Source organism: Electrona antarctica (genome assembly GCF_951216825.1).
Source record: "Electrona antarctica genome assembly, chromosome: 4".
Taxonomy (NCBI): Eukaryota; Metazoa; Chordata; class Actinopteri; order Myctophiformes; family Myctophidae; genus Electrona; species Electrona antarctica.
The window spans coordinates 30,870,819-30,898,014 of NC_136809.1; the positions used below are offsets into that span (position 1 = coordinate 30,870,819).

General features: G+C 41.5%; 2 protein-coding genes across 3 annotated transcripts; both read left to right on the top strand.

The window, feature by feature from the left end:
* Nucleotides 1-29: 29 nt before the first annotated feature.
* On the top strand, nucleotides 30-14,605 carry slc26a11 (solute carrier family 26 member 11). Its single transcript, XM_079498861.1, has 15 exons — nucleotides 30-197; nucleotides 919-1,006; nucleotides 2,093-2,315; nucleotides 2,667-2,859; nucleotides 4,097-4,182; nucleotides 6,393-6,621; nucleotides 7,148-7,326; nucleotides 7,467-7,539; nucleotides 7,952-8,063; nucleotides 8,295-8,350; nucleotides 9,001-9,141; nucleotides 9,374-9,501; nucleotides 11,398-11,497; nucleotides 12,469-12,602; nucleotides 12,779-14,605. The coding sequence occupies exons 3-15, from the start codon at nucleotides 2,094-2,096 to the stop codon at nucleotides 12,905-12,907; spliced, it is 1,782 nt and encodes a 593-aa protein (XP_079354987.1). The 5' UTR covers nucleotides 30-197; nucleotides 919-1,006; nucleotide 2,093; the 3' UTR covers nucleotides 12,908-14,605.
* Nucleotides 14,606-19,379: 4,774 nt separating this feature from the next.
* On the top strand, nucleotides 19,380-26,948 carry LOC306921644 (scavenger receptor cysteine-rich domain-containing group B protein-like). 2 transcript variants are annotated; one of them, XM_079498871.1, is made up of 13 exons: nucleotides 19,380-20,015; nucleotides 20,172-20,687; nucleotides 20,895-21,215; nucleotides 21,761-22,186; nucleotides 22,362-22,682; nucleotides 22,768-23,187; nucleotides 23,363-23,683; nucleotides 23,848-24,050; nucleotides 24,534-24,685; nucleotides 25,111-25,353; nucleotides 26,355-26,514; nucleotides 26,691-26,766; nucleotides 26,870-26,948. In XM_079498871.1, exons 1-13 carry the CDS (start codon nucleotides 19,589-19,591, stop codon nucleotides 26,878-26,880), a joined length of 3,597 nt encoding a protein of 1,198 aa, XP_079354997.1. In that variant the 5' UTR covers nucleotides 19,380-19,588; the 3' UTR covers nucleotides 26,881-26,948. The 2 variants fall into 2 exon arrangements, with proteins under 2 accessions (XP_079354997.1, XP_079354998.1); XM_079498872.1 differs by lacking the exons at nucleotides 19,380-20,015; nucleotides 20,172-20,687 and having other exon boundaries at nucleotides 21,056-21,215; nucleotides 21,766-22,186.
* Nucleotides 26,949-27,196: the final 248 nt, after the last annotated feature.

Genomic DNA, 27,196 nt, shown 5'->3' on the forward strand with positions numbered 1-27,196 from the left:
ACAGTGTTTACTGTTTACTGATGGTTTTACTCTATGGTTTTACAGTACTCTGCATAAGTGGTTTATTGTGTCGGTCTGCAATGTGATGAATCTTGTGATCTTTTGGGGAAGTGGTTTCGTAAAGGAAGTGACTTGAATGAAAAATCCGTGAATGAACAACACAGCAGAAGTGGATTTAAAGAGAGGAATCTGACTGGGTAAAAACGATTTAAAAATATAGGCTATGTTCTAGTCTATTTTATTCTATTAATTTGGTCTTAATTCGTATAATTGGTATAAATGTTTGTTGCATTTTATTTCATTCAATATTCAGTATTCTACTTTTACAAAGCCGCTGTGACAGCTTTTGTTAATTCTGGATTTTGTCAGGTAGCCTAATCTTCGTCTGGAAGACTGGAAGAGCTGTGCAATGCTGACCTTTGCTTCAGCCAAAATGTCATGTGGTTATAAACATAGAGCCATAGGCTACCCTGTTTTATTTGTCAGTAACATGTCTTTGTCATATTATTATTATCAGGCTCTGTTTGGAAGTTATTGCTAAACCTGTATTATAACGAAGTTATAATCAGAATTATTAACTGGACAAATCAACTGTGTGTGTGTGTGTGTGTGTGTGTGTGTGTGTGTGTGTGTGTGTGTGTGTGTGTGTGTGTGTGTGTGTGTGTGTGTGTGTGTGTGTCTATTTCTCTCTTGTTTGGCATATATGTGTATATTTGTATGTCTTTAAATGTTTTGATGAATTGAAAATGGAGGACGTGAACAAGTCTTAGTGCTTTTTCTGGTTTCATCCTCTTAGCAGTTTTTGTATTGACCTGAACCTTCCTTGGACTGTGACCCTTCTGCAATCTGTTAACCAAAATTTAAATCAATCAAACTAATCCACCTCCCTGACCGATGAACTCTTTGTTTCATTAACAGGTCAAAGTTGACTGCATACAGTAGATATGAAGACATGACAACCAACTAGAAAAAGTGCTCCTCGGAGCACAGGTCTCCGCCAGGTCAGGTAGGTTATTGTGGGCCAGCAATGTTGATGGAATATGAATAACCGGACAGATGCATCTTGATCACTTGACTTTGCATGATGTTGCATAATGACAAAATCTGTAGAAGTAATATTAAAAAATGTGCTTTGCAAAAATGGACCTGGCAGGCGCTATAAAAGGTCAATGTTAAAATAGTGGCAAGGCTGATTTGATTTGTGCTGTGTTCATTATTTTAGGCATTTTGTTCAAAACGGAGCACTGCAAACTTTGGAAGCCAGTCTTAGCCAATCAGGATAGAATATGACAAATCTGAAAGACCTGTTTGGTTTAATGACTATAAAGATACTGTGTACTGATTTGCGTGATGTTTGGACAAAGTTTGTAGGAGTAATACAATGTGTTTTGCAAATATTGACCGCCTGGTGGCGCTATAACAGGCAGATCTGAAAGATTAAGGGCGGGCATCCATGGGGCTGTGATCGGCACATGACAATATTGTCATGTGCTGGATACTTCACTCATACAACTGGTCAAACCAGTCAGGTTTAAACTGCTCAGGAATAAAGAAAGACACATGCTCATCCACATTGCACACACACGTCAGTAATGTCACATACTGTAAAACTCTCTCTCACACACACACACACACACACACACACACACACACACGCGCACACACACACTCATTCACTCATTCACTTGTGTTCCCTGCTTAAGTGCCTGCTTAAGTGTCCAACCTGAGGAGAAGAGGATTCTTCTGAAGGAAATAGAATCTAGCGGAATCTAATCAACTCGATATGTCAACTGCTATGAGCTGATTAATGACTTGAACGAAAGGACACACGTCCACTCTTCATCTTTCTTTCTTTGTAAGTGTGTTTGTGTGGTCAGCCAGTTTAGGCTAACCTGACTCCGCCAGATGGGGCAGCAGAGAGTACACTGGTGTACTCTCTGCTGCCCCATCTGGCGGAGTCAGGTTAAGTTTAGGCATGATGTATAGCAATTGCAAAAAAATGCATTGTATATTTGCTACAGTAGTCTAAGAAAGACACTTTGCCTTCACCGTTCATGCACCAGCTGTTCACCCCTCCTTTTCCCACTCGCAGTATGACAGACACCATGCCCCTGTTGGGAGGTGTCCCGGTCCAGGACCAGGTGAAGACCCTCTGCTCCTACAACACAGTGAAGGCTTGGCTGCCCATCCTGTCATGGTTACCGAGGTACAACCTAAGCTGGCTACGGATGGACCTTATTGCGGGCCTCACAGTGGGGTTGACCGCTATCCCACAAGTCCTGGCTTATGCTGAAGTGGCAGGACTTCCTGTGCAAGTGAGTTGGGGGCTGGTTTGAGTGCTGTTGTTTGTGTGCTTGTCTGCTCTAGTAAATAAAGGTTATATGTGTACACACGTGGGTCTGTGTGATATACAATTTTCAATTTAGGCATTTGGCAGATGCTCTTAATCCAGAGCGACTTACATTAAGCAAGAACAAAAAGCATGGCAATTCATCCCATACATAAAAAGTAGTTATCATGAAACATGCGTAAGCTAACAACGTAACAGTGGAATATTCTATATAATAGAACTATGCATATATACTTTAAAGTGCTATGTCTACATAAAATTCTAGTGCTGTCTACATAGAATTAATTTGTGTCCAAATCAATATGACTTTCCACAGTATGGCCTCTACTCTGCCTTTATGGGAGGGTTCATCTATACTATCCTGGGGACCTCTAAGGACATAACCCTGGGTCCTACAGCCATCATGTCCCTCCTGTGTTCCTCTGTTGTGGGGGGACGCCCCAACCAAGCTGTCCTCCTCAGTCTGCTCTGTGGAGCTATCCAGGCAGCTCTGGCCTTGCTGAGGTTAGGTGAGGATGGAGATGCATGATTACGGATTTAACACTTAGCCTGCCAGTGTGGTGGCAGGGAGGAGACTAACTAATACCGTGGTTTTGTCTCATTTTCGAGGATGCTTCCTGTCACCTTGGTACCTAGTTAGGATGACCTTGCATTATTAGCTACCTGGTTTGTCCAAAAGGTTACATCATGAGACCACCCTCCCGGGATCAATATAGGTCTTGTCTTGTGATTCATTGTCTCCACCAGGCCGAAGGCATGGGGAGAGAGTATGTTTTGCACTCCGTCCGTGTGTGTGTCCGTCCGTCCGTCCGTGTGTGTGTCCGTCCGTCCGTCCGTCCTTCCGTCCGTCCGTTACCAGCTAATCTCCGGCACCGTTAACCCGGTCGATGCCAAACTTTGCACACACACTCCCTGGATGCCAACGATGAACCTCTGCCCCGCATTTTCCAGAACGGCCTGTTATAGCGCCACCATGAGGCAGCTTTTCTAATTTTTTACCTAAAACTGCACCGATCTGCGTGAAATGTTGCATGCACACTCCCTAGAGGCCAAGGACAAACCTTTGACCTGCATTTTCCGCATCTGCCTTTTATAGCGCCACCAGGAGGCCGACTTTTGTAAAACACATTTTTTGCTATTACTCCTCCAGATTCTGTCCAAAAATCTCACAAATCGTTACACAGTATCTCTATGGTCATGTGCTCAAGTCGGATCTGTCCGATATTTCATATTCCATCCTAATTGGCTATAATTGGCTTTCACAGTTTGCAAGATTGCCCCGTTTTGAACAAAAGCCTCAAATCATGAACGCAGCATGCAATTTACGTGAAATCTTTCACACATTTTCTTACTAGGCTGAGGAATATATCCCACCCTTTTCACATTGGCCTGTTATAGCGCCACCAACAGGTTGATTTTTGCAAAACACATTTTTGGAACAATGCCTCAAATCATCCAATTGCCATCAAAGGCAAACATGTTTATATTACTCCTAAACATTTTGCCAAACATCTCACACAGTCCTATCCTCCTGGTGGAGACCTGTGCCCGGAAGGGCACTTTTTCTAGTTTAAAATGTGATGGAGCTTTGCCTCTGGGTTTTTCTTTGTAATTGTTAGCCATTATGTCCTGAACATGCTACGTAACTACAGTAGTAAGATGAGACTGAGCCAGTGAGACTGGATTGCAACTGTAGGTGATTCTACGGCCCTATAGATCATATCCTATGGTATCTTATGGTTGCAGGGTTCCTGTTGGACTTCATCTCTTATCCTGTAATAAAAGGCTTCACCTGTTCTGCTGCTGTAACGATAGGCTTTGGCCAAGTCAAGGTGCGACACACACACACACACACACACACACACACACACACACACACACACACACACACACACACACACACACACACACACACACACACACACAGAGAGAGACATACACACACAGAGGTAGTTTTTAGATCATGATATTCCCAATTAAGAGAAAGTTATACACGCCTCCTTTTATACATGCCTCATTGCCTCTTTCTATTGCTCTTTGAGTGAAAACCTCTTGTTTGAAACGTTCTAATATCATACAATATTCACCTTGATATTCTATTTCAATACAACAAACAAAACTCCTTTTCTCCCTTGTCTCCACTTGAATGGGAGGAAGTGCAAACATCCTTGACTAGGATTAGAATTCTGGGCACCACCCTACTGATGATACATCATAATTAGTATTACTCATGCAGTAGCAGTGGAACAAAATATCCAAGAAATAAATCATATAAACAAAAATAGTTACAATTACAAATAATAATTATGCAGTTTAATTTAAAGGACCACTTCACCCATTTTCAACCTATCTTCATATAATTGGTCCTCTTATTATGATAAAATGGTACCATTTCTTTCTACTCTGTCTGCGTCTCATCAGAGAGTTATGAAGAAACCCACCTACCATTGATGACAGGATGTCATCATAACGTCATCATGATGTCATTTGGCTTGCTGGGTAGGCTTTAAGACAAAAAAAATAGAAAAAAATGTTTTATTTTTATTAGCGTGAGAACAATGGCTTCCATTCATTATACATTATGTAGCATGGTTGACTTTCCAGGAATAGAAAGCCTGCAGTTTCTATTAGCTTGGATTCCCCATCGATGATGTCACTGGCAGGCGGCTTTACAAACTGCCCACAGCCCTCTTGAGACACAGACCGAGTAGACATAAATGGAAAATGGTACCATATTATAATGAGCATTAGTGAGGACCAATTATATGAAGCTAGGTTGAAAATGGATGAAGTCATCCTTTAATACATATGTCTTGTACTTGTTGTTGCCTTGTTTAGCACTTTGTAATTATTTTAAGGTGCTCGATATAGATTATCACCCATACCCAGAGCTGAATTCCTGAACAGGCAATCAGGCATGACAGTGCTAAACAGGTAAAGATCCTGGTCCATTGACATGCTGCCAGGGTTCATTGTTGTGTTCATTCACGCAGTGCCCCTCCCCAATATGATTCGTTACGGTCGTTCTTGTTGTTCTTGTTGAACAACGTCCAAGATTTAGGTGTAGTGAGGTAGTGTAGTGTCACTGACTGCCAGCCTCCATTAAGCAGCAATGCATTTCTGTGTAGATATCGGGTGTAACTGGGATACATAATTTGAAATGAACTCGGGTGGAAATGATGGAATGCTAACCGATAAAAGTAATGAGAGTTTGGAGGCATGCTCGAAAATAATTATGAAACCTCTGGACACTCCCAGACCATAATTATGAAAGAAAGCCTGTGATATATGAGAGAACAGTTGGCACTACTTAACGTCTTCACAACACCTGCAGAGAGTCAGATGTTCTGCGAACAAAGTTCAGATGGATGGTCACTCTGGACCAGACTGTCCCATTGTTTTTTTTTTGCACGCAGTTAACCACTTGAACCACTCTGGGCATGTCAATATTAGGTGAACATTCGGCAGAAATAGCAGTGTTGCGACGTGTTGTGAGCGTGTAAATTTGCCTATATATATATGGGCATATCAGTTAATTGGATTGGCGGTTCTGGATAACTGCCGATCCGATCGAGCACCACACTCCCTCAGGCGCTCTGCACGTCGATCGGTTGAGCAGTTCTTGATATATATGCAGGAAGGACAGATACGCTCACTCACAGAAACACACTCGCATGCACAAAAATTATTATTTTAGTTTTTTGTAGCAGCATAATTATCATTTATTGTTATTACCATTATTATATGGGGTTTCCCTGTCAGCATACTCACAGCAGTTTGTCTCAATAAAGTAAAAATCACACCCGTGTGAACTGAGTGGTGTAAGGTCTTATATAGCCTGATCAGTTGTGGTCTGACGTAATGTCTGACGTAATGAAATCACACCCGGGTGAACTGGGTGACCGTAGCAACCATGCTCATTTTTTCTGCACAGACAGACAGACAGACAGACTAACAAAGCCAGTTGTAGGAGTGGTTTACACCACTCAAAAATGCATACTGTTACTGTAGTTGATGTTGAGTGTGTCATTTCTGTGTCCAGAACATACTGGGGCTCAAAGGTGTTCCCCAGCAGTTCTTTATGCAGGTTTACTACACGTTCTACAAGCTTCCTGAGGCTAGGATAGGAGACGTGGTCCTGGGGCTGCTGTGTCTTGCTCTGCTGGTCATGTTAATGTGGATGAAGAAGAAGCTAGGACCTCCTGCTGAGGACTCCCCCACCTCTCGCAGACGCAGAGTCGCCAGGAAAATGGTTGTGGGCATTGCTACAGGTCAGTTGGGGTCTGTACTTGGCCCTCTCATTTTTGTCCTCTCTCTTGCAGATATACAAGCTGATGTCATTGTTGTGTTTTGAATGAATGTATGGGACCCGAATGGAAACAATACTGCAAGGTCTTTTTTCAGTGCTATCCTTTTGGACCATTTCTGCTTGACAACCTGTCGCAACACTGAAAATTGTGAGCTCGATCTGCTGCTTTAAAAACAAAAGGAATTTTTTTTTTTTTTTTATATATTTCTATGCCTTTATTGATACATTGATAGGACGGTAGAGTAGACTGATAGGAAATGGGGATAGAGATGGGGAGTACCACGCTGCAAAGGTCGTTGGGATTCGAACCTGCAACATGCATTGCAGCCTAGGGTGCCCGGACCACCACGCCGCCGGTCCGGACCTAGATCTGCTACTTTTGCCAAATGTTCGCCTGTTTTCACCAATTATGACATGCCAGGGACACTAGGGTTCATATGGTTAAATACAATCTTCCTTTTCTTTATCTTGTCTCCTGTCATGCGCAGTGCGCAACGCTCTGGTGGTGATAGCTGCATCCTTAGTGGCGTTCTCATGGGATGCATATGGTTCCCACATCTTCACCATCACTGGGAAAACTGCGAAGGGCCTACCCCCGTTCAAACCCCCACCCACCACAGACATGACGCAAAACGGCACTGTCATCTCCTTTGGAGAGATTGTAGAGGTAAGCAGTCGACAGCGGTGCTATCATAATAATAATAATAATAAAACACTTTTATCTGAACATGACAACTGAACAACCAATCCCTTTGTGCTCTTTGTCTCTATCTCTCTCTGTTCCACTCTGCTTTTCTATTGGGGCAGGGTTTTGGAGGTGGGCTGGCTGTCATTCCCTTTATGGGTCTGTTGGAGAGCATCGCCATTGCTAAAGCCTTTGGTGAGTTTATTACACCTGTTGCCGCTTTAATCCGATTTAGATGAAACTTGACAGATGCCCTTTTTTCTCTCTCACTCTACTAAACTGCTGTTTACCGGCTTAATGTATTTGGGCTTCAACTAACCCTTAGGTTAAACAAAGCCTGATTTTTTTATTAAATGGAATATAATGTGTTTATACCACTTTTGTATAGTTTTCATTACTGAGACAGGTCAGCATAAATTCAGAGAGATAGACATCAGACACTAGCAGGACTCAATCCATAGACCATACAGAATGTGAAAATGTGTCTTAACCACTCCACTGAAAACCAACCTTTATACTGTAAATGGAAATGTTTTCCTTTTTCCATTGAATTACATTCATGATTCATTGCTGATTGGCTGACCTTGGCTTCTGGTCTTGTTCTTAGCCAGTCAGAATGATTATAGGATTGATGCCAACCAGGAGCTGTTTGCCATTGGTTTGACAAACATCATGGGCTCCTTCGTGTCAGCCTATCCAGTCACTGGCAGCTTTGGAAGGTAAAGAGTGTGTGTGTGTGTGTGTGTGTGTGTGTGTGTGTGTGTGTGTGTGTGTGTGTGTGTGTGTGTGTGTGTGTGTGTGTGTGTGTGTGTGTGTGTGTGTGTGTGTGTGTGTGTGTGTGTGTGTGTGTGTGTGTGTGTGTGTGTGTGTGTGTGTGTGTGTGTGTGTGTGTGTGTGTGTGTGTGTGTGTGTGTGGTCACTGTATGTTAATCTTGTCATTTTTTCATCAGGACAGCTGTAAATTCTCAAACTGGTGTGTGCACTCCAGCTGGCGGGGTCGTCACTAGTAAGTCACATATACCTACGATACCTTGGTAACAATTTAGATTATTCATATTTATTCATGCAGTTGGTGCAGTTAAGTGGTTCTTAATAAAGAGAGATGCCTAAATTGTAAGGAATCAATGTAAAAGATGTTACCCTATATTGATCTGTATTTAATGTATTTTGTGAGGTCACAAGAACCTTGACATTTGTGCCAGATTAGGGGTTCCTGTAGTCGGAGTCTCGTATAGTCCAGAGCCATAGAGTAAGACAGAGTTACGCAAACACGTTCACTTCATGGGGCCAGTCCAATGGCGCCTCTTCTACATACACTTCTATTGAGCATGGGGATAACCGGAAGTTTACGGAATGCATTAGAGCATTAGAGCTTGTGCGAGTACTGTTTTCTGCCCCCTCAATATTGCAACTCTTTTATTAGATGACTTTGGTATAGTCGTATCAGAAATCCCGCCTATCAATATTTAGATGTCACCACCAATATTGGTACTGGGAGGTCGAGATCTCTGACATGTCTAAAGACTAGCGGTGTCTGAGAAATGAGCTTTGACCCGCAAAACTTCCAATACTTTCATTGCCTTATTAGAGTGGTAGAATGACAAGGACCCCATCTCTCTCACTCTCTCTCTCTTTATCTCTCTCTTTCGTTTTTAGGCGTGATAGTGTTGCTTTCCTTGGCGTTCCTTATGCCAGCATTCTACTACATCCCAAAAGCTTGTTTGGCAGCTGTCATTATCTGTGCAGTAGCCCCTATGGTGGATTACCAAGTAGTAGCCAAGATGTGGAGAATACGCAGTAAGTGTGTGTATGGTTTATAATGGTTTGTGTTTTTAAATGCCCTCTTAACACTAGCACACTTGATGCAGGTATCACAACATACCTGTTTTTACTGACCCATGACCTTGTATTTTGCACATGCGATGCGCCTCTCTTTACGGTCCCTAGAGTTTACTAGAACATGAAAAAAGAATGTGCTTGTGTTGTTTTGTTTTTTAATAATAAGTTGTATGTTTAATGTATTTGACAGAGCTAGACCTGCTGCCTTTCTTTGTGACATTCCTGTTCTGCCTGTGGGAGATGCAGTATGGCATCATAGGAGGGGTGGCTGTATCTGGAGTGATGCTGCTCTACAACATAGCCAGGCCCAAGTTCAAGGTGGTGGAAAGTCTTGTAAAATAGGTTGGGTTACTTGGGATTGTCCACAAATCACGCACAAATCTCACCCTACACAGTCATCATTCACACAGTACACTGGATAAGATATCAGATAGAAAGTAACTTAGTACATTTACTAGTATTGTACTCAAGGAACTTTTAGGTACTTTTGCTTTACTGGAGTATTTCAAAATATCAATACTTTTACTTCTACTCCACTACAACTCTACTACACTTATTTGAAAACTTTATTTATAAACATACTTGATCTTGGTGGTAGTAGCAAATATTCAAACAAGAACTTCCGCCCTATTTAAAGCCCTATTTAAACTTTGCTTTGCTTTGTGAGCTTGTAGATCTGCTATTTTCAAAACCTTTTTATACATTTTATACATGATAACTGGACATTCTGCATAACGAATACTTTTACTTTGGGTACTTTAAGTATATTTTGATTTCAATACTTTTGTACTTTTACTCAAGTACATTTTTATTACTGGACTTTTACTTGTAACAGAGTATTTATGCTTTGCAGATACTTTTACTTAAGTAAAACATTTGAGTACTTTGTCTGATAGCCATGAATGTTTGTTCTTGATCTAAGTGCCCTTATTGTCTCCACCAGGCCAAAGGCCTGGGGAGAGAGTATGTTTTGCACTCTGTCCGTCCGTCCATCTGTCCGTCTGTCCGTCCGTCTGTCTGTCCGTCCGTCCGTCCGTCCGTCCGTCTGTGAACAGCTAATCTCCGGCACCGTTAACCCGGTCAATGCCAAATTTTGCACACACACTCCCTGGATGCCAACGATGAACCTCTGCCCCAAAATTTCCAGAACGGCCTGTTATAGCGCCACCAGGAGGCCGACTTTTGAAAAACACATTTTTTGATATTACTCCTCCAGATTCTGTCCAAAAATCCCGCAAATTGTTACACACTATCTCTATAGTCATGTGTTCAAGATGGATCTGTCCGATATTTCATATTCCATCCTAATTGGCTAACATAGGCTTTCAAAGTTTGCAGGATTGGCCCTTTTGAAACAAAACGCCTCAAATCATGAATGCAGTGTGCAATTTAAGTGAAATCTTTCACAGACTTTCCTACTAGGCTGAGGAATATATCCCACCCTTTTCACATTTGCCTGTTATAGCGCCACCAACAGGTGGATTTTTGCAAAACACATTTTTGGAACAAAATGCCTCAAATCATCCAATTGCCATTAATGGTGTAAGAACAAATGGCACCCTTTTCACATTGGCCTATTATAGTGCCACCAGGAGGCCACAACCTGACCTGCCCCGAGGGGCACTTTTTTGTTTTATGTATGTCTTTTGCTTTTTATCGTTATTGTCGAAGTAGTTGTTGTTTTGTCATAATTTAGTGATTTTATTGTCTGGATTTTGGATCACATATTGGCTTGTTGTATTGTGTTTGTATAAGAAATTCAATAAATATATGGATTAATTAGAAAAAAGTGACCAGTGACAATAGTATAGAATAGAGCCTGCCTGCTTGCTCAGGGGATGACACGAAACAATTCTAATAATTTTTTTATAATTTACTAAATTGATTAGTCTGATTAACCACTTGAACAAGTATCACAACATGTGAGCTGCCTTTGTAGACCGGCTACTTTCACTTTCTAAAATAGTTCCTTAATTGTAATCGAGGGAATATACTCATAGTCATGATATTGATTTCAAGTCATATCCCTCAGCCCTAATAGCCAGTTAAATGTCTGAAATGAAATACCTATAATTAGAGGGCAATTTCTCTTAACAAGCAGATCACTCTGCAGTGTGTTTGTGCATGCATGTGCACATTCGTATGAGATTACTGTATGTGTGCAATGCATGTGCATTTGTCTATGTACCCAACTCTTAACAGTATTGTTTACAGGTTTCTGATCATGATGTGTTACTGATCGAGCTGGGCAGTGGACTCAGTTTTCCTGCCACAGAATACCTCAGTCATGTCATTCACACCCAGGCTCTACAAGGTAATGATCTGCATGCTGTCCTGAGTCCTGTTAATGATAAACCCTCAAAGACCACCTCTTCATGACATGCAACATTTATGTGAGCTGAGCGCCATTGTGTGGTGGAAATCTGGAACTACAGAAATGAAGCCTGGCTTCATGTGATCAATGAATAAATTACTTCGTTTTTTGGCATAGCATATCTATATGGTATGCGTATTTGCGTATGGTATATGTTCACATGCAAGGATATTCATATTTGGTGCCTTTGCTCTCAGACACTGAGTGAAAACAAAATGTTGGCGTAGAGGTAAAACTCGCTCACCATGATTGGTTCAATATGCACCATTGCCTCTTGCACAAACACAGTTGGCTCTGTGCATAACTGTAGCACTGGTTTTCCAGAAAGTGGCATACATATGTCCTGTCCCAATTCAGTTTCTTATAGTTTTGTTTCATTGGCTCGGCAGCAGATTTGACCTGGAAACACATGACACCTTCACATTATGTGAGCCAATTAAACAAAACTATAGGAAAATGTACAGGAATAGGATAGACACTTTCTGGAAAACCAGAACCACAGTTATGCACAGGCCGTGATAACAGGTCAGAAGTGATCACTGTCACTGTCTCTGGTTGGTTTTTGCATGGAACGAGCTTCAAATTATTTTTCTTCCCTTGATCTCCTACCCCCCTCTCTTCTTCCCTTTCTTTGTTTTCTTGGAAAAATAACAATGGGAACTATGCGCAAAAACACATTTCACCCACCTTTTTACTTATAAAACTGTGATGTGACAATAAAGATGATTCTGAATCTGATCAGCAGCAGTAAATCGAGGGAAATGGTCACCGTCCTCTAAAAACTTCTCAAGAGAGTGCGGATAATTCATTTATTGTATAAGAAGTTTGTCCTCAAGAGACTTCTAGACTGCTCTTTGACTTGAGTGTGCCTTTTTCCTCCTTTGATCTCTCTCTCTCTCTCTCTCATCCAGCCTCTCCACCCCGTTCAGTTGTCCTAGACTGCCATCATGTCAGTACAATAGATTACACAGTGGTTAACGAACTCAGAGACCTTCTGAGACAGTTCAAACTACGGGGAGCAAGCATGGTCTTCTCCAGGCTGCAGGTACAGCCATCGCTCACTTTTCTGTATTCCAGTTAAAGTAGTCATGCAAACATCAGTCTACAATTATTCATTTAAGCTAATGGGAAAATATAATTATGTTATTGTCAACATGAGCCTCACTCTGTAGTTCTGACTATCATATATCTATCCGTTTTGTCTTCTCTCTCTTTTCTCAGCCTGCTGTTCTGGAGATTCTGCTAGCAGCAGATCTACCAGGTCTCCGGCATGCAGACGATGTGGAGGCAGCACTGCAGACTGCAGAGCAATTTAGTCAACCCCCTCAGCATAACCAACAGATCAATTGATGCCGGTTTGTGTATCTAGGGCAGGCCAATCGGAACACACAGTGGTGTTCAACAGGAATGGCCTAACAATGGTATCGATTTATTATGCTAGCTGTGTGGCTCAATTGAAGCTACCCACCAAGTGATAACCAGACCAAATTTTGTCCCTTTGTCAAAGGCTTCATTTTCTGATTTTATATAATCTAATTTTAAAGCTTTCCCTGAGTGTAACTATAGATCCAAACAATGTGCCTTTTGTTTAACTGAAGTATCTCTTCAAACTGAGATAGTAGGAACTGGATCTATAAAGGACTAGTCTCTTGAGACAGACTGTTGACACACACCATTTCCCAATGTGTTTCCAGATTGATAAAGGACAGGAGGGAATAATACTGAGGCTACATCCTAACCCTAACCCTAACCCTAACCCAGATTGATAAAGGACAGGAGGGAATAATACTGAGGCTACATCCTAACCCTAACCCTAACCCAGATTGATAAAGGACAGGAGGGAATAATACTGAGGCTACATCCTAACCCTAACCCTAACCCTAACCCAGATTGATAAAGGACAGGAGGGAATAATACTGAGGCTACATCCTAACCCTAACCCTAACCCTAACCCAGATTGATAAAGGACAGGAGGGAATAATACTGAGGCTACATCCACATAAAGGACAGGAGGGAATAATACTGAGGCTACATCCACATGAACATGTTTTAGATTGATAAAGGACAGGAGGGAATAATACTGAGGCTACATCCACATAAAGGACAGGAGGGAATAATACTGAGGCTACATCCACATGAACATGTTTTTGTTTGAAAACACAACTTTTGCTACATTTGCACCTAGCATCCACATAACTCTTGCGTTTTTGAAGCCATAACACAGAGACATTTGAAAACACTGCTGATTTGTTTTGCAAATTGCCAGCAATGGATTGTAGTGGACGGTGTGCTGTACAGACACACGTTTGCTTCCTGATTGGGTCTTATCCGTCATGACATGGCCTGCCCTTCCGTGATTTCTCACACCCATATCACGTGACCCTTTGCGGAAGAATCAACATGACCTTCCCTGATTTGTCATGTCCCTATCTATCACAAGATCTTTTTCCGGAAGACCAAAAGAACATCTTGACCAGCTTACCATTCAACATGGATGAGGAATTATATGCATTGCTGTGCAGTTAAATTATGTTGACGTGGATGTGAGGCTACGGGAAGCCAGACTGAGAAAAGCCACCAAAGAACTCGCAGAGGAAGCAGAGAAAGCAAGCCTCTGGCTGCGACGACGAGGGGGGGGGGGGCATTAAAATAAGTTGAGCTGCAGGCGGTATCTGGGAGATGTCCCTGTTCACTGCCCCGTCACCAAGATACTAGATAAGGGGCGAAACATCCATGAATGGTGGTCCCCAGCTGAAGACCCTGCAGCAAAACTTTGGGGACTGCTGGATAAGTCAGACATCCTGTTAGTCAGACCTGCGTGGCGGTGCAACAGGTCCAAGGCTTTGCAGGAAGACCATCCTTCTGTATTAAATAATAATTGTTAAACATAACATAACACTAATTTGCAACAATTGTACAACAATTAATTATGATTTTTTTAAAAGGGATTAGATCATTACAATCTAGAGATTGTAGAGCAGCAGAGGTTACTTTTAGTGTCAGCTTAATGTGCAAAATGGAAGTTGTGTAAGTGATCTGTTTGTTACTAAACAGTTTTCATAAACATTCTTGTTGCTTTTTTTCTTGGGGGGGGGGGGGGGGGGGGTCACCACTGATGAATCCTAAACATTTTAGTGGCCCCATGGTCATGGACTTTGGACTTAGGTAACCCAGGGTGACCTGGGTTAACCCAGGGTGACGTGTGTAACCCTGTGTGTGTGTGTGTGTGTGTGTGTGTGTGTGTGTGTGTGTGTGTGTGTGTGTGTGTGTGTGTGTGTGTGTGTGTGTGTGTGTGTGTGTGTGAGAGATATAGAGAGATTGTGTGATTGTAATTTTAACATTTCTTTGCAAAGTGCATAAGCCAATTACCTAATGAATTATTTATTCATTATTTCGGGGGAAATTATTCAAAACGTTCATATGTAAATGTTACTGTCTACTACTATTAAGAATGTTGAGTAGAGTGTTCCTTTAACATTCACTGAGTTGAAAATACCGCATGTGGTTTAAATGAGATAATTCCAAAAGTATAAAAGTTATCAAACATTTGATAACAGCAATTCCTAAGATAGCTCTACACTTTTATGTTGAAATGTAGTCTGTAAGTAAGCATGTTGAAGTAACATGACTGCAAACAGGTGAAGAAAAAAGCTTGAAAATGCATTTACATTGGGCACTTGAAGTTAAATATATATTTAAAAAAAACTAGTTATTACAAGTACAAATCTCAAGCATGCTTGTCCACAGTACGGTGTTTTTTTAAATTGTGGATCGAGTTTCAAGGTGAAAGTATGAAGGAAATAAGGAATATGGGGGTGCCAAAGTTTCATCACTTAAAGCAAGCAATGTGAACATTTTAATGACCTTTTTTTTTAAGACACCCATCAATGTGTAAAACGCTCCCCAAAAATGTAGTCTCTGTGACACATCTAGGGGCCACAATCTGCATTCAAAGATTTTCCTAGATGCTTTGCGCCATTAGTCGATTTGCCTGTCTACTTCCTGATTGGTTAGTCATTTGGGGTCACCTGAGTGACCCGAAACCCTGATGAAGTGAAATTCTAAAACTACAAAACATTTCATAAAGGTTCATGAACAAGCACACTTGTCCTCCTTAGTAAGCTGAACATGTTGCAGTTAGAGTGGGGGTTCTAGGTATGAGTATGTAGTAGGAGTAGTAGTCTGCCATTGTTTTGTGGAAGATACTAGGCACTTTGGACTTAACATCATGTCCTGTGTTTTCTAAATCGTGAGGGGACATAGGTGTGCTCGGCCATTAACAAGGCATAGATCAGCCCAACCTCAGTCTGTGACCAAGGGCCAGATTTTGAAATGCACCCTTAACCCACATCCCCAAAGACCATCTATTTGCACAGTGCCAAAAACAGGCCTTGTTTTCTCTGCTCTACTCCAGAGATGTCTTCCTTCAATGCATTCTCAACCTGTGTGACCAAAATATTGCCTCCTGCTCTCCTGTAATTCTCACACTAGGCCCACTTGTCTTCATGAATGTTACGGTGGATCAGTTTGAAGTGGCGGTGTCGTTTAATAGCTTATTTCCCAAGCAGTCAGCTCACCTTTGCTACTGTATACAGTGTACATCATTTGCAGGTTTGCTTGAGGAGGGTGCCTTGTACTCTTTCCAGTACCCCCCCCCCCCATTCCTATTTGGCTAATATTCCTAATATATGATATATGACAAAATCAAGGGTGAAATATAATATTGTGATTGATCATGTCCAATAACTAGTCTAGTATTCACTGTCTTTTACTTCCATTAGCTTTTTTAGTTTACTTGAGTGAATCAGCTGAGCGGTCGGCTGACCTGGATAGTTGCTCTGCTGAGCTCAGCTGACTATCTGAGCTAGGAGCTTGACTACTTACTGTACATGGCCTAGAATGCCTGAACTAACACGATGCTCAATTGTTTCCCCATGTTGTGGTTCACTTCATTATGTAATTGTGGGTATTTAATTGCATATAATCTGGGAGTCCCTTAATTTCAAAGGGAATAAAAAATAATGTCTAAGAAATGCAATGTGTACTTATATACGGTAATACAAAAGATTATTTCACAAGCCAGACATGTGTCTTCAAATTAAAATAGTTTTTATAATCTTTTTTTAATCAAAAATATTACAGTCACATAATACTAAATAACTAACCTTCCCCTCTTCCACGTAATGTATATTTATACATTTTTAGACAGAGTTAAATTAACACGATATTACTGTGTGTGACATTTTGTATGCTTTAAATGCGATTGGGCTGCTTATCACCTCACCTACTTAATATAACCTCAGGTTATGTTTGTCTACAGTGTTTGAATTGCATTAGAGGGTATGTGTTTGATAATAAAAGTTTGCAAAAGTCATTTCCCATTTCAGGACAGCCTTTCAGTATTAGGTGAATGTATTATGTCAATACACTTGTACCACTGTACCACTAAAACACAAATAAGGAAGTTTAAGTTTGGGGCATTTATGGGAATTGCAAGGACCTCAATGTTCTCAATAAATCATGATTAGAAGTGACAGGCATTCAAACACATTAAATCACATCAGTCAAGAAAAAATAGTCGGCTGATAAAGTCCAGCCTTGTTTCCAGGTTTGTGCCATTCTGCTCAACAGGACAATTGATCCAAATGGTTCAACCGTCCAGTTTTTTCACCTTCTACTAGTTCAAGGAAGTTTAAGTTTGAGACATTTATGGGAAGGACCTCAATGTTCTCAATAAATCATGATTAGAAGTGGCTTAGTAGATATTTACCCTTTGTAGTTGAAAGTTAAGCATGAAGCAGAGAAAGGCTGCAAAGACAAAGGGATGGCATGGGTAATGTCCACAGGTTGCCCAACAAGGCCTACAATTAACGTATTAACATACAAGGCAACCTCTGAAATGTAGGATAAATATAGGTTATTTATCATTGAACTGAAACAAAGCAGTAACATGCAGGAAAAAAGCAGTGAACATTAACTGTCATATTCTGTGACAAAAGGTGATAACAAAAAAGGCCAGACTGTGCAAACTACCATATTGAAAGGTTTGAACAGGGTTTGGCTCTTCAAAAGGACTTTATTGGTCTTGCATTGACTGTGGCAGCATTGGACATATTGACTCAGGGTGTATTGAAATATATGTAATTTTTGTTTGCCAATTTCATCCGCTAAGGATGAGTACGGTAAGTTAATAATTCACGACCTTTGGCATCATTCTATTTAAAGTTTTTTAGTCACGTGACGTTGCATGGTCCCTATGACACCAACAGTTACGGTATAAAGGCTCAGCTACAGGCTGCATCTCTTTAACACAACCTCTGCCAGGTAAGAAGAGACTGTGAATGATGTCTGCATCACGGCTTTAAGCATATTTTGCAATTATAGTTTTCTACATTTGCATTGAAGCACTTATATTAGCATTGAACCAGACATGCCAGTTATTTTTTATATTGCTCTAATCTGTCTACAAATATATGTATTGTATATTTTCAGAAGGTTTGTGTCACATCTCCAGGATGGTTTCCATGGTGAGAATGGCAGGTGTTCTTTTAGTCCTGGTCATACAGACTGTTACTGGAACCAGCCCAGGTAAACAGACTGTTACTGGAATCAGCCCAGGTAAACTGTCTCTAAAGTCCTCATATTAGGATAGATACAGTTGGGTGCCACCGATATTGTCCCTTATCATTTGACCCATTTAGGCCTGACCTCAAAATTAAAAAAAATCCTTCTAAATCCTCCAATTTTCTGAAATAAATATTTTCACGATTTTTCCAAAAATAGCAGACCTACAAGCTCGTAGCGCGCCACTCGGTGGCGCGCTACGAGCTTGTAGATCTGCTATTTTTCAATAGCTAAATTATAACATAATGTTTAAAACACCAAAAGGGGTTCCCGCCCCAAAATGGGTTAACTGTCCTTTTGCGCAGATCACGCAAACCTCAGCAAAAAGAAAAGGACAATATCGATGGCCTCCAACTGTATGAGGCTCAAATATTAGATGAGTTGTCTTATACCACATGGGCAACTGGTGGCCGGGTGGCCCACACCTTCACCTAATGCGGCCTAATATCGGAATACTGACATACTGTATTATGGATTTCAGTTGTTACAATTCCAAACATGCAAACATGACCCGCTTTAATTACTTCAGTCTATAATATTAGTAGCTTTGACTAGTATTAAAATGTTCTTTTTTATGTCCAATGTATTTGTATTTAAGTTCATACAGTTAACATAAGTATATAACTAAATGCATTTGAAATTAAATGGAAATGAGAAATAAATAGCCGATCTAGATATGCTGTTTTAGCTATTTTTTAATTGGAATCCTGAATTATTCTTTGCTATTTTTATAATTGGAATCCTGAAAAGTAAAAATTGTATTTAATTTCAAAAGCATTTAGTTATACTTATGTTACACGGAGATGTGTTTAGAATTTTCTCTCTCATTCCATCTATCGCTGACCAACTTTTCTACAAATACCTTTGTGTGAAAGTACAGAGTAATAGGTTTCTGCCTGACAGTATGCTACATCATACTTAATAGTAACGTTTACGGAGATAGTGGTTGTGGCAGGGGAGGGTGGAGGAAGAGGGCGGCGAAACCTCTCACTCATGCATTCATTGAATTAAACCATTCTTTTCTCAGGTACAGCTCTGCTCAGCTGTGAGGCATGCCATGACGAGGCTAGATGTTTGGAGTCTCCAATCAAAAGAGAGAGAGGCGACACCTTTTCCAGCCAATCAGTCTCCTGTGTCTGTAAAGATGGCTTCATAGGTGATGGCTTCACCTGTTACGATGTAACGCTCTGCAGTGATTCTTCCTGCTGTTATCAAGGTTATGAATGGTCACCAGAGAAAGGCTGTGTGGATGCTGATGAGTGCTCCCTTCCTGATCCACCTTGCACCCAACCTCACATATGTGTGAACACACCTGGCTCCTTTGAGTGCCTCTTGCCTCCTTCCAGTACCAAATTCAGGCAGTACTCTGGTGTCAATTCCAGAAATATTCATTTCTCCTGTGGCCACATGAATTGTGCATTAGGTGAGGATTGTATCCGTCACAATGGGATCTCGCAATGTGTAGATCCCTGTGAGCACTACACAGCACTTAATGATACTTGGAGAGCGACCGATTACAACGGTAGTGGCAGGACACACTGTGACAAGCATGTCAACTGGCAAGGATGGTATCGCCTGTTCCTTGGACAAAGCAATGCTCAGATACCAGAGAAGTGTGTGGAAGTAGATCGTTGTGGAACGCATACTCCTCTGTGGATAACACTGTCTCATCCTGGACTGTCAGATGGAATTGTAATGCGCAGCGTATGTGGTCACTCTGGTTCCAAGTGTTGCTCATTTGACTCAAAACCTATACATGTCAAGAACTGCTATGGAAACTATTATGTCTACAAGCTTGTAGATCCAATAAGATGTGACTTAGCCTACTGTGCAGGTACAGTGCTCTTGTAAAATAGTTTATAAATATATACTGTACATATATAGATATATCCTATATTATAATAAAACTTGCTATATAAATAAAGGTGGCTTGACAATAATGCTTGTTTGGTGGTTTCGAAGACTTGACTGTTGTTTCCACTTTTAACAGAAAGATCTTCTGTTAATTCCATGAGCTCTACAACACTTGGGACCTCTGGGGACAGTCCTCCAGAGTCCAGTGCCACCATTCCAATGACAGAATCCAGTACCATCCTTCCAATGACCACTTACATGGAAACATCAGAGACAGAATCAGACAGTGCTTATACCACCCGACACGTATCTATACCTGACAACATCACAGCTGTTGAAGGTGGGATTCGTCTGGTGAATGGAGGGAACAGCTCCTGTTCTGGCAGAGTGGAGATCTATTTCCGTGGACAGTGGGGGACGGTGTGTGACGATAGCTGGGACCTGAATGATGCCCAGGTGGTGTGTAGACAGCTGGGCTGTGGTAGGGCTGTGTCAGCAACATCTGCAGCATATTTTGGACAGGGCAGAGGACAGATCTGGTTGGATGATGTCCGCTGTGCAGGCAGTGAATCAAAGCTCTCAGAGTGCAGCCATCCAGGGCTGGGATCCCACAACTGTGGTCACCAAGAAGATGCTGGTGTTGTCTGTGAAGGTATATGAATAACAATATGAACTGCTGTGTTCCTCTGTGTTTTACCATTTGTTAGAATTGCATTGACCTCAATGTATACAAGATTGTTGTCCCTGCACACACTGTGCAGTGTTGTTTGATTGTGCCATAATCACCACCTATTAACACTACATTCTATGTTTTTACTCTCTCTCTCTCTCTCTCTCTCTCTCTCTCTCTCTCTCTCAGCTGGTTCTCCAGTGAGACTGGTGAATGGTTTGTCTGACAACCCCTGTTCTGGCAGAGTAGAGATCTTCCATGGTGACCAGTGGGGGACAGTGTGTGACGATAGCTGGGACCTGAGAGATGCCCAGGTGGTGTGTAGACAACTGGGTTGTGGTAGGGCCGTGTCAGCAACATCTGCAGCATATTTTGGACAGGGCAGAGGACAGATCTGGTTGGATGATGTGGTCTGTTCAGGAAATGAGACATCTATAACAGACTGTAGACATCGAGGGTTTGGTTCACACAACTGTGGTCACCAAGAAGATGCTGGTGTTGTTTGTGAAGGTAAATGCATATACAATATGCACTGAATTAAACCTACTCATGTAATAATATAACTAGAGAATATTATCGTATCTGTGTGATGTGTGCATAATTATAAACCTCCAGAATTAAGCAACTTTTGCATAACCATACCCCAAATACTACGCTAGTCCCTCCTATATACAGGTTTGTTTTTAGTTCAATGTTTCTTTTAAAACTTGACAATGGAGGGAAAATGCAGGTCATCTTGTCCCTAACACAAACATTAAATGCCATTAACAATAAAGAGAATTTAATGTTTGTTTTGTCACCGTTTGTTTTACATCACCATTACATCACCTAATCATAGCAACATGAGTTATATTTTAATATATTAGCGCCCCTCACTTCACACGGGTGTGATTTTTAGATGAAATGACTGCTGCAACACAGTAAAGAATTGCATAAATGGAGTTTAGCTAATATGGTAACCGTGTACAACAAATGTATCAGTGGGACCGTCCATAGCCTATTTGGTGCCAAAAGAGCCTTTACACTTGTAGATTCACAGAGCCTTTTTTCCTCAGCTCAGCCAGTGGCCAACAGTACAGCAATACCACGGCCATCGACTTATTCCACCATACAAGTGAATGTCAGCACAACACCGTCACCGATACCTGACAACATCACAGCTGTTGAAGGTGGGATTCGTTTGATGAATGGAGGGAACAGTTCCTGTTCTGGCAGAGTGGAGATCTATTTCCGTGGACAGTGGGGGACGGTGTGTGACGATAGCTGGGACCTGAATGATGCCCAGGTGGTGTGTAGACAGCTGGGCTGTGGCAGGGTTCTGTCAGCACCACACAGTGCACGTTTTGGACAGGGCAGTGGGCCCATCTGGTTGGATGATGTCCGCTGTGCCGGCAGTGAATCAAAGCTCTCAGAGTGCAACCATCCAGGGCTGGGATCTCACAACTGTGGTCACCAAGAAGATGCTGGTGTTGTCTGTGAAGGTAAATATGTAGCATTATCAACGGCTGTGTTCCTCTGTGTTTTACCATTTGTTAGAATTGCATTGACCTCAATGTATACAAGATTGTTGTCCCTGCACACTGTGCAGTGTTGTTTGATTGTGCCATAATCACCACCTATTAAAATACTACATTCTATCTTTTTACTCTCTCTCAGCTGGTTCTCCAGTGAGACTGGTGAATGGTTTGTCTGACAACCCCTGTTCTGGCAGAGTAGAGATCTTCCATGGTGACCAGTGGGGGACAGTGTGTGACGATAGCTGGGACCTGAGAGATGCCCAGGTGGTGTGTAGACAACTGGGTTGTGGTAGGGCTGTGTCAGCAACATCTGCAGCATATTTTGGACAGGGCAGAGGACAGATCTGGTTGGATGATGTGGTCTGTTCAGGAAATGAGACATCTATAACAGACTGTAGACATCAAGGGTTTGGGTCACACGACTGTGGTCACCAAGAAGATGCTGGTGTTGTTTGTGAAGGTAAATGCATATACAGTGGGACAGTCCATATTTGGTGCCAAAAGAGCCTTTACACTTGTAGATTCACAGAGCCTTTTTTCCTCAGCTCAGCCAGTGGCCAACAGTACAGCAATACCACGGCCATCGACTTATTCCACCATACAAGTGAATGTCAGCACAACACCGATACCTGACAACATCACAGCTGTTGAAGGTGGGATTCGTCTGATGAATGGAGGGAACAGCTCCTGTTCTGGCAGAGTGGAGATGTATTTCCGTGGACAGTGGGGGACGGTGTGTGACGATAGCTGGGACCTGAATGATGCCCAGGTGGTGTGTAGACAGCTGGGCTGTGGCAGGGTTCTGTCAGCACCACACAGTGCACGTTTTGGACAGGGCAGTGGGCCCATCTGGTTGGATGATGTCCGCTGTGCCGGCAGTGAATCAAAGCTCTCAGAGTGCAGCCATCCAGGGCTGGGATCTCACAACTGTGGTCACCAAGAAGATGCTGGTGTTGTCTGTGAAGGTAAATATGTAGCATTATCAACGGCTGTGTTCCTCTGTGTTTTACCATTTGTTAGAATTGCATTGACCTCAATATATACAAGATTGTTGTCCCTGCACACTGTGCAGTGTTGTTTGATTGTGCCATAATCACCACCTATTAAAATACTACATTCTATCTTTTTACTCTCTCTCAGCTGGTTCTCCAGTGAGACTTGTGAATGGTTTGTCTGACAACCCCTGTTCTGGCAGAGTAGAGATCTTCCATGGTGACCAGTGGGGGACAGTGTGTGACGATAGCTGGGACCTGAGAGATGCCCAGGTGGTGTGTAGACAACTGGGTTGTGGTAGGGCTGTGTCAGCAACATCTGCAGCATATTTTGGACAGGGCAGAGGACAGATCTGGTTGGATGATGTGGTCTGTTCAGGAAATGAGACATCTATAACAGACTGTAGACATCGAGGGTTTGGGTCACACAACTGTGGTCACCAAGAAGATGCTGGTGTTGTTTGTGAATGTAAGTTTCCTTATTCAATTCTTTAATTCATATAATGAAATGCAAATGTACAAATTTAAGGAGGTGCTCTTGCCTATTCTCCCACCACCATCTGTACTATAAAATACTTTATTTAACTTTTTTTCTTTGCCCCATTATCTTCCTCCTCTCTTTCTCATCTTTAGCACATCATCCTCCATCTTCTATTCTTGTATGTGGCCGAAGCCAAATCCAATATGGCCTGCAACTGGCTAGCCTAGAATCCACTGGTTTAAATGGATTCTCTGGTCACCTAGCTGACCGCCGGTGCTCAGATTTCACAGTGCGTGACGGGACAGTGTGGTACCAAGTGCCACGTCAGGCTGATATATGTGGGAACACACTGGTGGTGAGAATTCTGATAACTCTAAGCGTCCCTTTATGGTGTGCCAATAAAAAAGTCGAAATATCCGCCATTTATTTTAAATTTTGGATGTGATACCTTTTTGTAATTTTTTAAATTCCTACTTCTTGATGAGCTCTTGGCTGTTGTTACATACTGTAATTATCTTTATTGGCGGAGTGAAGTTTTGTTTTGTTATGGACAGCTCAAAACTTTACTCTTCTTCTATGACTTATGGTTATACCGGTAGTTCGCTCAGGGGCCTACCATAGAGCTTGATTTGTCCTATTTTTCTAATCAAAATCACTCACTTTATAATAGTTGTGATTGAAACTTATGTTGTGGCTGCACTAGTGTTTAGCATGCTTTTCTTTTTTACATTACCTTATTCTGGTGTGTTTGTATTTTCTTTTCATTCTTTTTTGGTATTGCTTCAAGATACCTCGATGATTCATTTGACTGATCATTCCGTTAACCTCTGTCTTTCAGACCAACAGCACTCATGCCATCTACTCCAACAGTTTATTTGTCTACCCTGCAAATAATGTCTCATTGAGTCTTCCAGTGAGCGTTCCCTTCTCCTGTGGCTATCCTCTGGACACAGAGACCAACCTAGATGTGTCCATCAGACCAAATCTTCAGTAAGTAACCAGTATTAAACAGCTATAGTGATACAGTGATAATACAGTTAATATTGTATTTCGATGTGCAGATGGCCATTCTCACTGCACTGCATTGCACTAAAATGAATTCACAGTACAGAATGATGTAATGACCGACATCAGATGGTTAGATGAATCCGAATAAATATGAAATTTGAATATGAATAAAAGTGTTCATCTGCTACTGTTGTAATGGACTCTAATTGTGTTACGTTTCTGGCTTTGATTTGTCTTTCTTTCACCTGTTTAGCTTTGGTTAATACAATCTGTATAGCACATTTTGCACACAGGATGTTCACAGGATAAAAATGGGCACAAACAAAATGAAAATTCTATAACTATTAAAAAAGCAGAATAGTGGAAAACTCAACTATAATAAGTCAACTGTCTTATTATCTTGACAGGCTTATTGGTGGCATGTCAGGTCAGGGTTCACAGGCAAGAGCCTCCATGTCTCTGTTCCACAACTCCAACTACACAGAGCATTACCCAGCAGGCCAAGTCACCCTGCCACTGGGTTCTGTCCTGCATGTAGGCGTGTCTGTCAATGAGTCAGACCCAAGGTTCGTGGTTGTACTAGACGACTGCTATGCCACTCACTCCTCCAGCCCTGATGCCCCCGTGCGATACTTCCTCATTCAGAACAAGTATGTTTCAGAAGGTTTATACCCACAATAAACAATAATAGAAAGAGAGGGTTTATTGTTAAAGTTGCACTTCACCAATTTTCATCTTCATATAATTGTTCCTCACTTGTTCATTATAAGATGGCACAATTTCCATCAACTGCGTCTGCATTGGTGGGCTATGGACAGTTCAGCATTATGCATCATCGATGGGAATTCCAAGCTAATAGAAACTACAGCCTTTATCTTTCTGAAAAGTTATCATGCTGAAATAGAAGCCATTCTTCTTGCATGTTTAAAAAAAAAATCTTGAACATAAACCAATGTTGTCATTGGTATGCATGTTTCTGAACTATCCACAGCTAAGTAGACTGACATTGTTATATTGTTAGATCTTGTACAGGTAAGAGTACAACTTATTTTTGTTATGAGCATTAGTGAGGACCAATTATACCAAGAGGTTGAAAATATGTGGTTCTTTAACTTCTTTAAAGGACCACTTCACCACTTTTCAACATCTCTTCATATAATTGGTCCTCACTAATGTTCATGATAAAACACCACCATTTTATCCTGCTCAGTCTGTGTCTCATAGGAGGGCTTTGGGCAGTTCAGACACTCATCCACCAGTGACATCATCATTAGGCAGATTATTTTTAAAACAAGATTTGTTTTAAAATATATTTTGATTTGTATTATCGTGAGAACGATGGCTTCAACTTTTGCATTGCAACTTTTCAGGAAAAGAAAGCCTGCCGTTTCTATTAGCTTGGATTCACCATCGATGATGTCACTGGTGGACGGGTTTCTGAACTGCCCACAGCCTTCCTATGAGACACAGACTGAGTAGGAAAAAATGGTAGTATTTTATCATGAACATTAGTTAGGACCAATTATAGGAAGAGAAGTTGAAAAGTGGTGAAGTGGTCCTTTAAGTGTTTTTATTGAATGTAAAACTCTTTAATTAAAAGGAGAGGGATACAATAGTCCCATAATGTGCCTACGGCCCTTCCTTCTTCCAGGTGTTCTACCGACCATCGTCAGGTGACAGTGGATGAGAGCGGATCTTCCCTCCAGGCTCGTTTCTCTGCTCTGCTCTTCTTGTTCCAGGGAGACTACAGAGATGTCTTCCTTCACTGCAGCCTCAACCTGTGTGACCAGATGGCCTCCTCCTGCTCTCCTGTAAGTCTTTTTTTATTTTTTTGCTCTCCTGTAAGTCTCACATTACTCCTATATCATTAGCAATGCAGATGGCTGTGAAATACTATGCATAATGTTAATGTACAGATGTTTTGAACGTTAGTGACGAATTTTTTCCAAACTGTGTGCTTTTGTTTTTAATTCTTTGGCATGCATAGGTTTGCTCGAGGAGGACATATCGCACCGTTTCCAGATCTGTACCCATGAAGCCCCTCACAATTGGGCCAATCACCTGTGAGTATCAGGAACAATATATTTTAATAATGTGAATCTGAAGTACTGACATTTCAGTAGAATCAGCTAAATTACTTGTTTCTCTTTGCTTTGGTTCTTTAAGGGACAAACTAGCGGAGTGAACCAGTGGATTTTGAAATGACTCCAGTGCATTCAATTTTGGCAGCAGTGTTATGACCTTTGGGTAATTATGTGTATGATCCTGCATGTGTAGTTTTGCCTCTGCGTGTCTTTCATTGATATGTGTCACACACACACACACACACACACACACACACACACACACACACACACACACACACACACACACACACACACACACACACACACACACACACACACACACACACACACACACACACAATTATCTTGTATGTTTTTGTATCATCAATAATCAATAAACAACATAAGATAATTGATGACATGGTGA

Bases quoted from the DNA above. Each gene is read 5' to 3' on its own strand.
- slc26a11 (XM_079498861.1), top strand. From the start codon at position 2,094: ATGACAGACACCATGCCCCTGTTGGGAGGTGTCCCGGTCCAGGACCAG. The intron at 9,142-9,373 runs GTAAGTGTGTGT...TGTATTTGACAG, and splicing joins CAAGATGTGGAGAATACGCA to AGCTAGACCTGCTGCCTTTC. The intron at 12,603-12,778 runs GTACAGCCATCG...CTCTTTTCTCAG, and splicing joins TGGTCTTCTCCAGGCTGCAG to CCTGCTGTTCTGGAGATTCT.
- LOC306921644 (XM_079498871.1), top strand. From the start codon at position 19,589: ATGAATTGTGCATTAGGTGAGGATTGTATCCGTCACAATGGGATCTCG. The intron at 20,016-20,171 runs GTACAGTGCTCT...CACTTTTAACAG, and splicing joins TGACTTAGCCTACTGTGCAG to AAAGATCTTCTGTTAATTCC. The intron at 25,354-26,354 runs GTATGTTTCAGA...TCCTTCTTCCAG, and splicing joins TACTTCCTCATTCAGAACAA to GTGTTCTACCGACCATCGTC.